The sequence below is a fragment of the Arachis ipaensis genome, chromosome B09 (genome assembly GCF_000816755.2).
Source record: "Arachis ipaensis cultivar K30076 chromosome B09, Araip1.1, whole genome shotgun sequence".
Taxonomy (NCBI): domain Eukaryota; kingdom Viridiplantae; phylum Streptophyta; class Magnoliopsida; order Fabales; family Fabaceae; genus Arachis; species Arachis ipaensis.
Window position 1 is genome coordinate 44,011,875 of NC_029793.2, and position 13,640 is coordinate 44,025,514.

Here is a 13,640-nt window from a genome sequence, read left to right on the forward strand (position 1 = left end):
TAGTGTAATAGAATGCTTATAGAAAATAATCCTAAGTGTCTCTCCCGTGCCAAAACTTTAGCAGCTTTCACCCATATCTGTGCAGAGACATTAATCAATAATTGGGATAAATGATTTCTTCACAATGCCTCAAATATTCCTTGAATATAGATGTATAAGAAGTCCTTTTGCTTGAAGTCTTACAACTAAGGAGGACGAAGCACTTAATTATGCTTCCACTAAAATTTAGAGCATGCTAGGTTGCTAGCCATTGCAGACTCACTTCCTCCTTACATTCTCCTTATGAAAAATTTTGATATTTCTTAATTACTAACATCATAAAAAGGGTGACTAACTTTGAATAAAAAGGTTCTAGTTTAAATGGTTAATACAAGCAGATACACAAAAACATAAGGAACCCTAGGAACATTGGTCTTAACGGTCTTAGTGAAGACAAACTTCTCAAAAGCAAGCTTCGCATTGTTTATTGGCCAGTCATTTGAAAAATATTTGACTGCCACAAGCTTTCCCTCAGAATCCAAAAGAAGAATATTCTTTATCGCTGGAAATGAGACCTAAAGATCAAACCATATTTGCAGATGATATCAATCACCAACAATTTCACAACATTATCCAGATTCACATTATTCAAGGCCATATATAGTCCATCAAACATTATGATATAATAATTAATCTTGTCTAATAAGACCTGTAGCATTCAATGAAATCTATTCCTTCTATGATCAAATTAACAAATCGTTTGGCAAAGATCAATAAGAAAAAGATGACCTAAATGGATCTGAAATGAAAATTAGTTACGAAACTAAGAATATGCGATTGGGAATATATTAGCAACAGATTCGTCAGCTTTATCGACATGAACCAGATAAAAAAATATGAAGATCTAATTATAAAAATTCAAATAAGAAGACGAAGTAAATCGAATTAGTAATTAGTAATTCACAAAGAAGAAAAACCAAATCGCAAAAGCACAATCGGAGGCCAGCAATAACGACGTCGCTTATGGCGGTGGCAAACTTCAGATCGAGACCGAAGAACTAAGTCGCCAAAGCTCAATCGGAGGCAACAATGGCTTCGCTGTGGAGATGAATGGTGGCGTGATTGTTAGGGTTTCGTATACTCTCTCTTTTATATGTTTAAAAATGTCACTTCATCTCACTATATGCTCTTTTAGTTTTATTAAAAAAGATAATAAAATAAATTGAGAGAGTGGCAAGTATAACAAATGCCAAAATGTACCGCTTTTAATGTAGACATTATGGCATAAGAGGAAAATGTTGAAATGAGGGAATAATATGGCGGTTATCTTAAACCGCCTTAATATTAGTGCCATTTTAATCATATTTTTTTATAGTGGGACTTTGGTGCCACAAAGCATATTTGTGCTAAAAAGGAACTATTTTTCGAGTTTACTCCCATAAATAATGGGAATGAAGTTGTTTACCTAGGGGATTTGAGCAAGGTTCCTGTTTTAGGTAAAGGTAAGGTGTCAATGAAAATGACATTTGAAAAAATTCTCATGTTGTCTGATGTACTATATGTTCTGGTCATTAAACACTGTCTTGTGTTAGTCCACCTTTTCAACAACGCCAAGGTCAAGGTAACCTTTGATAATAATATTGTCTTGTTGCCTAAGAATGATCCCTATGTGGGAAACGGTTACCAAAATGAGAATTTGGATCCTCTAAATTTTAAATTTTTACTTGAGAGAATAAATTGGTTACCCTTGAATGTTTTCTCTCTCATGTTTTCTCTCAATCCCACCTATAAAATAAATGATGAGAGGACACACTTTACCTTCTAAAGTGAAATTCAAAATTTAGAGGATCCAAATTTCCAAAATGATGGTCTGTTTATTTTAAACGTTATTGATAATAATAATAAAGGAGAAAATTCAGCTTATATTTATTTAGTTGATTATCTTGATTTTTGGCATAGTAGACTTCGACATGTTAATGTATCGTATATTTTGAAATTAAAAGAAATGTGTTTAATCAATAAGTTAGATAATTCTTATTTAGATCATATGATGTATGTGTTAAAACAAAATTGACTAAGAAACATTCTTAAACAAGTTACCAGGCAAAGTGAAATATTAGAACTTGTGCATAGTGATTTGGGTGATTTGAAACATACTCCAACTAGAAGTGGGAAAAGGTTTTATGTTGTAACACCCTTACTACCAGAATGTCATGCTTCCGGCTACGCCACTCTAATAGTGAGGAGTATTTTGATGACTTCCATATATTTATTCATTTTTGTTGATGATTATTCTAGATATACAAAACTGTATTTGTTAAGAACTAAGAATAAAGCATGTGATTTGTTTATTAAGTATAAAGGCGAAGTAGAAAATCAACTTGGTAAGAAGATTAAAAGATTAAGAACTGATAGAAGTGGTAAGTATGAATATAATCTTTTTAATGAGTTTTATGAAAAATATGGTATAGTGCATAAGATAACCCTGCCATATTCTCCTAGATCTAACGGTATAGCTGAAAGAAAAAACAAAACTTTAAAGAAAATGATGAATGTATTGCTTATTAGTTTAGGACTACCTCATTCTATATGGGAGGAAGCTATTCTATCTACATGCTATATACAAAATATGGTACTGCCTCCTAAATCTGAAATCACTTAACAAACATATCAAGGCATCTAATGGAATCAAAGGTAAATCAAGATTAAACAATTAAGGACCTAAAAAGCATGTTTTCACTCTTAAGCACAATTAAAGGAGAATTTACAAAATCATGCTATTTCATTGGATAAATGGGAGAAAGGTTGACAAAACCCTCTAAATTCAATAAAAGATAAACCCTACAAATGGGGTTTATCAGGTACTGCACAAGAAGCTTAGCAAAACACCCTATGAACTTTAGTTTGATAAAGTGCCTAGTTTAAATCACTTAAAAGTTTGGGATTGTTTAGCTAAGGTTATGTTGTCATATCCTAAGAAGAGAAAAATAGGTTCAAGAATATGTGATTGTGTATTTATTGGATATGCTCAAAATAGTAGTGCATTTAGATTTCTTGTTACTAAAAGTGATGTACTTGAACTTAATACCATAATTGAATCTTGTAATGCATCTTTCTTTAAAAATATATATCCTAGTTAGTCGAAAGATAAAAATGTTTCTAGCATCCATGCTTTGTTTGATAATGTTGTTGATGAACAAGATAATGAAATACGAAGTAAAAGAGGTAGAAAAAAAAATAATTTTGGTGATGATTATGTTACTTATCTTGTTTCTAATGATCCTTTATCATATAATGATGATATATCTTCTTCTGATGCTCTTTTTTTAAAAGATGCTATAAATGCTGAAATTGAATCTATTATATCTAATCATACTTGAAAATTAGTTGATTTATCTCCTAATGAAAAATCTATTAGATGCAAATGGGTATTTAAGAAGAAATTAAAACCGGATGGTAGTATTGATAAATATAAAGTTAGATTAGTAGTTAAAGGTTACAAACAACAAAAAGATGTAGATTATTTTGATACATATGCTCCAATTGCTAGAATTACATCTATTAGAAGATTTTTATTTGCTATTGCATCTATATTCAAATTTGTTGTACATCAAATGGATGTGAAAACTATATTTTTAAATGAAGATCTTGATGAAAAAATTTACATGGATCAATTCGAAGGTTTCGTTGTAAAAGGTAAAGAGAATAAAGTATTTAAACTTGTCAAATCTCTTTATGATTTAAAGCAAGCTCCAAAGCAATGACATGAAAAATTTGATGAAGTTATGCTTTCTAATCAGTATGTGACTAATCGATATGATAAATACATATATAGAAAATTTAATGATGGTGTTAGAGTTATTGTTGTATATATATTGATGATTTATTAGTTTTCGGAACATGCTTAGAGAAATTAAAGTAAATGAAACTAAAAAGTTTCTATCTTCTCAATTTGATATAAAGGATATGGGTGTTGAAAATTTTATTCTTGGAATAAAGATAATAAAAAAAAAATGATAATTTTATATTATCTCAATCTCATCATGTTAAAAATATGCTTAAAAGATTTGGATATTATGATTGCAAACTTGTATCTACACCATATGATTCAAGTTTACATCTATTTAAGTATAAAGGTGATAGTGTTTCAAATTGAATATGCTCATATAATTGGTAGCTTGATGAATTGCACTAAACCTAACATTGCATATGTTGTAAATAGATTGAGTAGATATACTCATAATCCTAATAAAGATCATTGGATTGCTTTAACTAGAATTATGAGATATTTCAAAGGAAATATGAATTTTGCTTTATTGTATTCCGGTTATTCCTCTGGTTTAGAAGGATATACTGATGCAAATTGGATTTTTGATTCCGATGAGAAAAAATCTACAAGTGATTTTGTGTTTATGTTAGCAGGAGGTGTAATCTCTTGGAAATACACTAAGTAGACATGCATTGTCAAATCAACTATAGAATCAGAATTTATAACATTAGAGAAGGCAATGACTGAAGCCGAATGGCTAAGAAATTTATTGGTGGATATCCCACTATGGAGTAAGAGAGAAATATCTGTGACTATGCCTTGTGATAGTCAGGTTGCTATTACTAGAGTAAAGAATAAGATCTACAATGGTAAAAGCCGACATATAAGAATGCGGCACAACATTGTAAGACAACTTATTGAAAGTTGTATAATATCCATAGATTTTGTAAGGTAAAAAAAAAATTTGGTTGATCCTTTGACGGAGCCACTTGTTAGGATGCTAGTAAGTGAAATATCGAGGGGGATGAGACTTGTGCCTAGTGAATAAAACTGTGAGATTGATATCCAACCACTCTGATTAGATCTTCTATGAAGATGGTTCAATGTGGTCAACGAAGTCATACAAGTTTTAAGGGTACTGTCGCTTCTTTATTTTTTGCCATACATATGAGATGTTTGGCGATGAGTTCCTTCCTAAGGTGAATGACAATACTAATATAGTTATTGTACTTTATTGTTTCGACAATTCATATGAGATACTTAGTGATGATGTTCATAGTCCCAAAATGTGGAGGTGGAGATGTTACTACAGCATACTCTTGATGGATAAACACAAAACTGAGAATGGAGATGAGGCCGTCTCCTATGAGTTTGGGCACATAACTCTAAATCTCTTATGTTAACAGGATGTGGCGCATGGTCGTTAAAGCACAAACCGCCATGATCAGCATTACCTAAGATAGTGGTTTGTGGACTTGTGGATGTGCTCCAACCATAATCTCAAAATTATAAGGTTCAAAGAGTTTACTCTACCACGCTTCTACAGGGTTGTCACTCACTTGACCTAAGGTGAAGTTCAAATCCTTTTGGATACTCTAATAATATCAAATATTCTCAACCTCCCTTAGTTCTTCTAGTTTTTCTTAAATTTGAAACATGTGGGGGATTATTGTGTTTTTAAGATTATTTCAAACTTAGTATCACATGATACACTCTAATAAAAATAAAAGCTTTGATTTGATTTATGACCGTTGCTAATTAAGAAGAAAAGCATTAAATTGAATTATTGCTAATGAAGAAGAAAATCATTGAATTGTTTTATGACCGTTGCATGAATTGAATTATATAAAAGGAGAAGCATCAGATACAATAATATATATATATATATATATATACCCTAAAACACTCTCAGTATTTTTTCAATATGCAACTTATGCTCTCTCTCAATAATATTAAACCTTCTCAAATATTAGCAAGAGTTACCTGAAACATATTTTTCAATTAAGAAGAAGAACGAGGTTGTGTTGCTCCAAATGTTCCACGAATATTGGTGTGGATTGTATTCTTGATGATCCACATCTAATTCTGGAGGATTTTCGTCGAAGTCATTCCACTTACGGGTAGGGCGGTAATAAATTCTTTAAGACAGTGTCTAGCACGATTCGTGGTAAATTCGTTCTAATATTTTTTTAATTTATTTGTCTACAAAATTTTTGTAGCTGAATATTATTTTAGAAGTCTAATTTTCAACAAATTAATTCATAATTGAATTGATATTTTGTAAATAACACATTAGATAGTAAGATGTATAATGATTTTTGTACCTCTACCTATCAACTTAAGCTTTGGGGATATATGATTTCATGATATGATATCAAAATTTTTATTAAAAATGATCTACAATTCATTCCTTTTTTAGCCAAATAAAAAAATTTAAGCATAAAGAACACTAAAAAAAAATATCTATGCAAAAAGACTCTGACATGAAAAAAAGTGTAAGATACATAACTATTTATGTACCTCTATTATGAAAAAATTTATGTTTGCTAATGGCCATGCCGTTTGTAAAAGTCTGCTGGTCAAAATTTGTTACTAAAATTTAACTAATTTTACTAACGTTTGATAGCTATCGTAATAATAAATAATATTAGTGACACTATTATTGTCAGTAATGTCCAATACTAAAATGTGAAACTGAAAGTTATAAGAATTATACCGATTGCAAAAGTTGTTGGTAATATTAGTAAATAATATTTAAATGTTCATATTTATGTGCATTCTTATCATACACAATATTGATTTTGAGTTAGTGGTGTCAAAATTTTTTTTTACCTACATTTGCAAAAAAAGTTAAGCTTTAATTATTTACGGTGCTTTACCTAAAACTTTTTAAAAATTTTGTCAAAAACACCCTTACAATAAGGAGGCTCCAAATTTTTCAATTTCATTTCATCAATTCAAATTTTATATATTATATCAAATACAAAATAACATAATATGTAATTACCTTTTGATGAGCGGATATTTTATACGCTTTTTGGCATTATTTCCATATAGTTTTTAGTATGTTTGATTTAGTTTTTATTAAGTTTTTATAGGTTTTAGTGTTAAATTCACATTTTTTTATTCTACTTTGAGTTTGTGTGTTTTGAGCAATTTCAGGTATTTTCTAGCTGAAATTGAGGAGCTGGAGCAAAGGTCTGATTCAGAGACAGAGAAAACACTGCAGATGTTGTCCGAATCTGACCTCTTTGCACTCGAAAGAGCTTTTCTGGAGCTACCGAAGTCCAAATGGAGAATTCTTAACGGCTATGAAAAGCTGACTTCTAGAGCTTTCTAGCAATGTATAATAGTTCATACTTTGCTTAAGAATAGAAGGCCCAAAACTGGCGTCCATTTTTGGATTCTACTTTGAGTTTGTGTGTTTTTATGCAATTTCAGGTATTTTCTGGCTGAAATTGAGAAGTTAGAGCAAAAGTCTGATTCAGAGGCAGAGAAAGCACTGCAGATGCTGTCAGGATCTAAGCTCCATGCACTCGGATGAGATTTTCTGGAGCTACACAAGTCCAAATGGAGCGTTTTCAACGGCTGTGGAAAGCTGATTTCTAGAACTTTCCAGCAATACATAATAGTTTATACTTTGCTTCAGAATAGAAGGCCCAAAACTGGCGTCCAACGCCAGCTACCTCCCCCTTCCAGGCGTCCAGCGCCCACAGAGCAGAGACCAGCATCCAAACACCCAGAGAGGACCATCTAACCAGTGTTCAATTCCCTAGAGGCCTCATAGTATGTGGATCTTACCAAAACTCAGCCCAAACACTCACCAAGTGGGCCCCAGAAGTGGATTCTAGCACTAAAAAGACAGTTTTACCCTTACTAGTCATTTGTTTAGTATTTGATGCTAGGGCATTTTGGCCAGTTTCACTGACCTTTTCTTTACTATTTTTAAGATAGTTTCATGCATTTTCTTAGGAAATAAGCTAGTTTTGGGTGGATATTCACTTAAATCTTGATTCAAGCAAACATTGTGAATTTTAAATTATTTCATGAGAATTTTGCATGAATTATATGATAAATTGGATGATGCATGATTCCATGATTAAGAGCAAGACTTTGATGCACTTTGTTTGATTGATTTCAGGCCAAAAGAAGAAGAGAAGAAGCCATGTTAGTGGCTACGTTAGTTACACTAACGTGGGCACTAACGTGGAAGGAAGGAAAGCCACAACGTTAGTGAGAAAAGTTAGTGGCATTAACTTTGAAGAAAGGAAATGGAGCCAACGTTAGTGACACTTAACATTATCACTAACGTTGGACCAAGATCATGAGTGGCCACGTTAGAGTCCACGTTAACATAGTTAACGTGGTCGTGGTGTCTAACGTTAAGAAAAAAAGGGGGAAAGCCAACGTTAGTGACACTCAACATTGTCACTAACGTTGGCCAAAGCACATTAAGCCACGTTAACTCCCACGTTAACCTAGTTAACGTGGAAGCTAACGTGAAGAAACAAGATGGTCGACAACGTTAGTGACACCCAACATTGTCACTAACATTGGAAGCACACAAGCCCCCAATAAGCCACGTTAACTCCCACGTTAACCTAGTTAACGTGGAAGTTAACATGAGGAAGAGAAGTTGTCGACAACGTTAGTGACACCAAACATTGTCACTAACGTTGCCAACACAAGCCACAAAGAGCCACGTTAACTCCTACGTTAACTTAGTTAACGTGGTAGTTAACGTGGGTAAAAGTCTCACCTGGCAGCCTGACCATGCCTTCTTCAAACACGCATAACTTGAGCCACAAAGCTCCAAATGAGGTGATTCTAGTGGCATTGGAAAGTAGGATTCCAGAGCTTTCCAAGAATATATAGAACTACATGGTTGACACTAAATTTGAGGGAGAAAACTTGCCCCGAATGTGCAATGATGAACATGGTATCAGCCTGTATTTTGGCCAACTGACCTCTTCACCTTCCAAGAAGTATAACTCGATTTGTAGAGCTCCAAATGATGCACTTCCAAAGGCATTGGAAAGTAGACATCCAGGGCTTTCCAACAATATATAATAGTATGGGGTGGACACTAAGTTTGAGCTTCAGAAACAGGAAAATCGCTAGCGTTATTGGAAATCAACATTTCCAGTAACGTTGGCATATATGCCAGCGACCATGTCCACTTTAAAGGAGCATAACTTGAGCTACAGAGGTCCAATTGAGGTGATTCTAGTTGCGTTAGAAAGCTGACATTCAAATCTTTCCAACGATATATAATACTCTATAGTGGGCATGAAATTTGAGCACAAACAAGAGGCATCTTTTAAGCCCCAAAAATACCAACTGGGCAGCAAGTGCAACGTTAGCCACAATAACTTTAGCACTAACGCCACACTTGTAGTATTAGTGTGGCTAACTTTAGCACTAACTTTAGCACCTGGACCTCAACTTAACTCACTTCTCTCTCAAGTCCACTTCCAAAGCAAGCAGGCCCACAATTGTCAACCAATCAAGGCCACAAGAAGCATCTAGAATAGGAATTTTCATTTAATTGTAATTTGCTTTTAATTTCATTTTGTAATTTAGGAGAGCCTATATAAAGGCCTTATAGTTCTTATTCTTCTTCTTCTTTCTTTTCTCTTGATTTTACTTGAAAGCTTTCGATCTTCATCCAATTGGATAGTTATCTTGGAAAAGGAGCTATTCAGACTTGGATCTCTTTTGAACCTTGAAAGAGGAATGAAGAGATCAAGCTAGAAATGCTTTCTCATGCTGGACCAAATTGGGTTTGGATGGATATGTGACTATAATCCTCTCAATACCTGGTTTGGGAAATGCATGTGGTATAATCAATGACCACACTTCATCTCTTCTCATGAGCAATTGACCAAGGAATTGGCTATTGATCAAGATTCGAGAGATTGAATTGCAAGAAATTGTAATTCAATCAATTAAGATTGCCAAGGAGGTCAATGAGTGCATTGATTGAGGAAGAGATGAAAATGAACTTGATCCGGAGGATTGCAATATCTCTTGATCCCAATGTTCATTTTATTTTTAGTTCTTACATTTACTTTTCTTGCCATTTTACTTTTCTGCACTTTATTGCTTTTTTTACTTTTCTGTCAATTTACATTTCCTTGTTGCTCATCATCCAAATCTGAATCGTCTAACTAGGATAATCAATTAACCATTGATTGCTTAATCCGTTAATCTCTGTGGGATTCGACCTAACTCTATTGTGAGTTTTACTTGACGACAATTCGGTATACTTACCGAAGGGAGATTTGTTGAGAGACAAGTTTTCCGTGCATCAAGTTTATGGCGCCGTTGCCGGGGATTAATTGGGATTAACAAACTACCGGTTGGTTGATGACCTAGATTAGACATTTTCTTTTGTTTTGCTTTATTCATGTAATTGCTTTATTTCTTTATTTTCTTTTGCTAACTAACTGTTTGTGATATTGCCTCACTAGAAATTTCCTCATCTGTGATAATGGAGATTCCAATTTCTTTTGGTGATTATTGTTTGAGACAGAGCTTTCTGCAGGAAAGAAAGGAGCATCCATCATATTCTAGTCAATCAAATTTCATGGAAAACTCTCCACCACCACAGAATGATTCACTTTACTATGCTCATGGTGGGTGGGAGTATCAAAAACATGAAATGGGGTGCTTCCCAGGGTCACAAAATGGTCCATATTTTGATGACTTTGATCACTACTCAAGTTGTGGCTGGGAAGATCAAAGTCAAAGAGATTTCACTCATTCATACCCCATTCATCAAGAGCCATCACCTCTCAATTATACAACCTCACCTCCAAGTTTCACATGCCTAAATCCTTCATCATTTGAGTATGCCTCAGCACAAAAGTCTATCCAAAATCCATACAATTCATTTCACCATCCACAAAACTCAATCCACTACCCACAAGAGTCATACCACTTTTAGAACACACTATTTCCAGCACTTTAATTTGCATGATTGTCTTCTATGTTCTTTGTATGTATGTGTGCTTTCTCCTTGTGAATAAGCATGTCAGTTCTGTCTTTTAAACTTTTTATTGATTAAGGCTGTGTTTTCTAGTCTGAATGTCATTACTGCATCCTTACTTTGCCTACTAGTATGCTTGTCCCTTTGAATCAAATGAAAAGAGAATGAGTGTTTTTAAAGACCAGAGTAGGGTTCATACTATGGAGTAAGTTCATGAGTTTATGGTGTGGTCATAAGTTAGCTAAGTTGGTTCAACCAGAAGGTGGGAGGACAACTATCTGTCATGAATACTGTGCTTGAGAAATACCCCATGAGACTAGCTAAATAAGAACATCCTAATAAGAAAAAGGGAAAGAACAATAAAGGTTGAAAAATAAAAGAAAAAGAGTAAGCAATAAGGCTAGGCACCAATGGTTTTAATCTTGAGGCATGTGTCTGTGGTGCTCCTGTGTGAGGGATCTACTTGGATGAATAAGCTCTTAGGGGTGCCTTATCACTTGGTAACTTGGGTTAACTAACTCGGGATTATCAGCTGAAAGTCCACTATCAAGAGTAACCCTCACTACAGAGCATTTAGTAACCCAAAGAGGTGCTGGGCACCAAGGTCTCAAGAAAAGAAAATAAATAAATCATATGCCTGTGGTGTGTATGTATGGGGGAGAGACTTGAGCAAGTAAGTCCTTAGGGGTGCTTCAACACCTAGTACCTTGAACCAACTGGTTCGAGAGTGTTGGCTGAAAGCTTATTTTAAAGAGTTGCCCCCTTACAGAGCACTTAGCTTGAAGAACACAAATAAGCCCTGAAATGACAACAAAAGGATCAATGAATAAAAGTCTCATGGGATGTAATCACAGTGAGTATTCTAGGACATGATAAAGGTCTGAAAGCCAGGAATGAACCTAAGTTGCTATGCATGAAACCACCATAAAACCAGGGACATGACTTCCACAAGAATGACTCATTTCTCTTGGCATTCCATTCATCATTCTCTTGTTCCAGTACTTGCTTAGGGACAAGCAAGCTTTAAGTTTGGTGTTGTGATGCCAGGGCATTTTGGCCAGTTTCACTGACCTTTTCTTTACTGTTTTTAAGGTAGTTTCATGCATTTTCTTAGGAAATAAGCTAGTTTTGGGTGGATATTCACTTACATCTTGATTCAAGCAAACATTGTGAATTTTGAATTATTTCATGAGAATTTTGCATGAATTATATGATAAATTGGATGATGCATGATTCCATGATTAAGAGCAAGAATTTGATGCACTTTGTTTGATTGATTTCAGGCCAAAAGAAAAAGAGAAGAAGCCACGTTAGTGGCTACGTTAGTTACACTAACGTGGGCACTAACGTGGAAGGAAGGAAAGCCACAACGTTAGTGAGAAAAGTTAGTGGCATTAACTTTGAAGAAAGGAAATGGAGCCAACATTAGTGACACTTAACATTATCACTAACGTTGGACCAAGATCATGAGTGGCCACGTTAGAGTCCACGTTAACATAGTTAACGTGGTCGTGGTCTCTAACGTTAAGAAGAAAAGGGGGAAAGCCAACGTTAGTGACACTCAACATTGTCACTAACGTTGGCCAAAGCACATTAAGCCATGTTAACTCCCACGTTAACCTAGTTAACATGGAAGCTAACATGAAGAAACAAGATGGTCGACAACATTAGTGACACCCAACATTGTCACTAACGTTGGAAGCACACAAGCCCCCAATAAGCCACGTTAACTCCCACGTTAACCTAGTTAACGTGGAAGTTAACATGAGGAAGAGAAGTTGTCGACAATGTTAGTGACACCAAACATTGTCACTAACGTTGCCAACACAAGCCACAAAGAGCCACGTTAACTCCCACGTTAACTTAGTTAACGTGGTAGTTAACGTGGGCAAAAGTCTCACCTGGCAGCCTGACCATGCCTTCTTCAAACACGCATAACTTGAGCCACAAAGCTCCAAATGAAATGATTCCAGTGGCATTGGAAAGTAGGATTCTAGAGCTTTCCAAGCATATATGGCACTACATGGTTGACACTAAATTTGAGGGATAAAACCTGCCCCGAAAGTGCAATGATAAACATGGTATCAGCCTGTATTTTGGCCAACTGACCTCTTCACCTTCCAAGAAGTATAACTCGAGTTGTAGAGCTCCAAATGATGCGCTTCCAAAGACATTGGAAAGTAGACATCCAAGAATTTCTAACAATATATAATAGTATGGGGTGGACACTAAGTTTGAGATTCAGAAACAGGAAAATCGCTAGCGTTATTGGCAATCAACATTTCCAGTAACGTTGGCATATATGCCAGCGACCATGTCCACTTCAAAGGAGCATAACTTGAGCTAAAGAGGTCTAATTGAAGTGATTCTAGTTGCGTTAGAAAGCTGACATTCAAAGCTTTCCAACGATATATAATACTCTATAGTGGGCATGAAATTTGAGCACAAACAAGAGGCATCTTTTAAGCTCCAAAAACACCAACTGGGCAGCAAGTGCAACGTTAGCCACAATAACTTTAGCACTAACGCCACACTTGTAGTGTTAGTGTGGTACATTTCCTTGTTGCTCATCATCCAAATCTGAATCGTCTAACTAGGATAATCAATTAATCATTGATTGCTTAATCCGTTAATCTCTGTGGGATTCGACCTCACTCTATTGTGAGTTTTACTTGACGACAATTCGGTATACTTGCCGAAGGGAGATTTGTTGAGAGACAAGTTTTCCGTGCATCAGTATTTAAGGGATTAGATTTATGTTATTCGGACCTCTTTGGCACTTTTTACCATCATACACATTTATCATTGTATTTTCCTTTTAGTATGAGTTTCTTAACCTCCTAGGTTGAAGGGAGGAGTCCTGTTGAGTCCTACAAATTAATAAAAGTATTACTGTTTCTC

The 13,640-nt window shown here is 34.8% G+C and overlaps 1 protein-coding gene across 1 annotated transcript in view; it reads right to left on the reverse strand.

Moving 5' to 3' along the window:
- The window catches only part of LOC107615496 (transcription factor bHLH83-like), a 4,946-nt gene extending 3,689 nt beyond the window's left edge, over window positions 1-1,257 (reverse strand). Inside the window, exons 1-2 of the mRNA XM_021111867.1 lie at window positions 1,240-1,257; window positions 372-554 (exon numbers count right to left, since the gene is read on the reverse strand). Of these exons, the coding sequence (XP_020967526.1) occupies window positions 372-554; window positions 1,240-1,257 (201 nt within the window). The remainder of the gene's footprint in view (window positions 1-371; window positions 555-1,239) is intronic.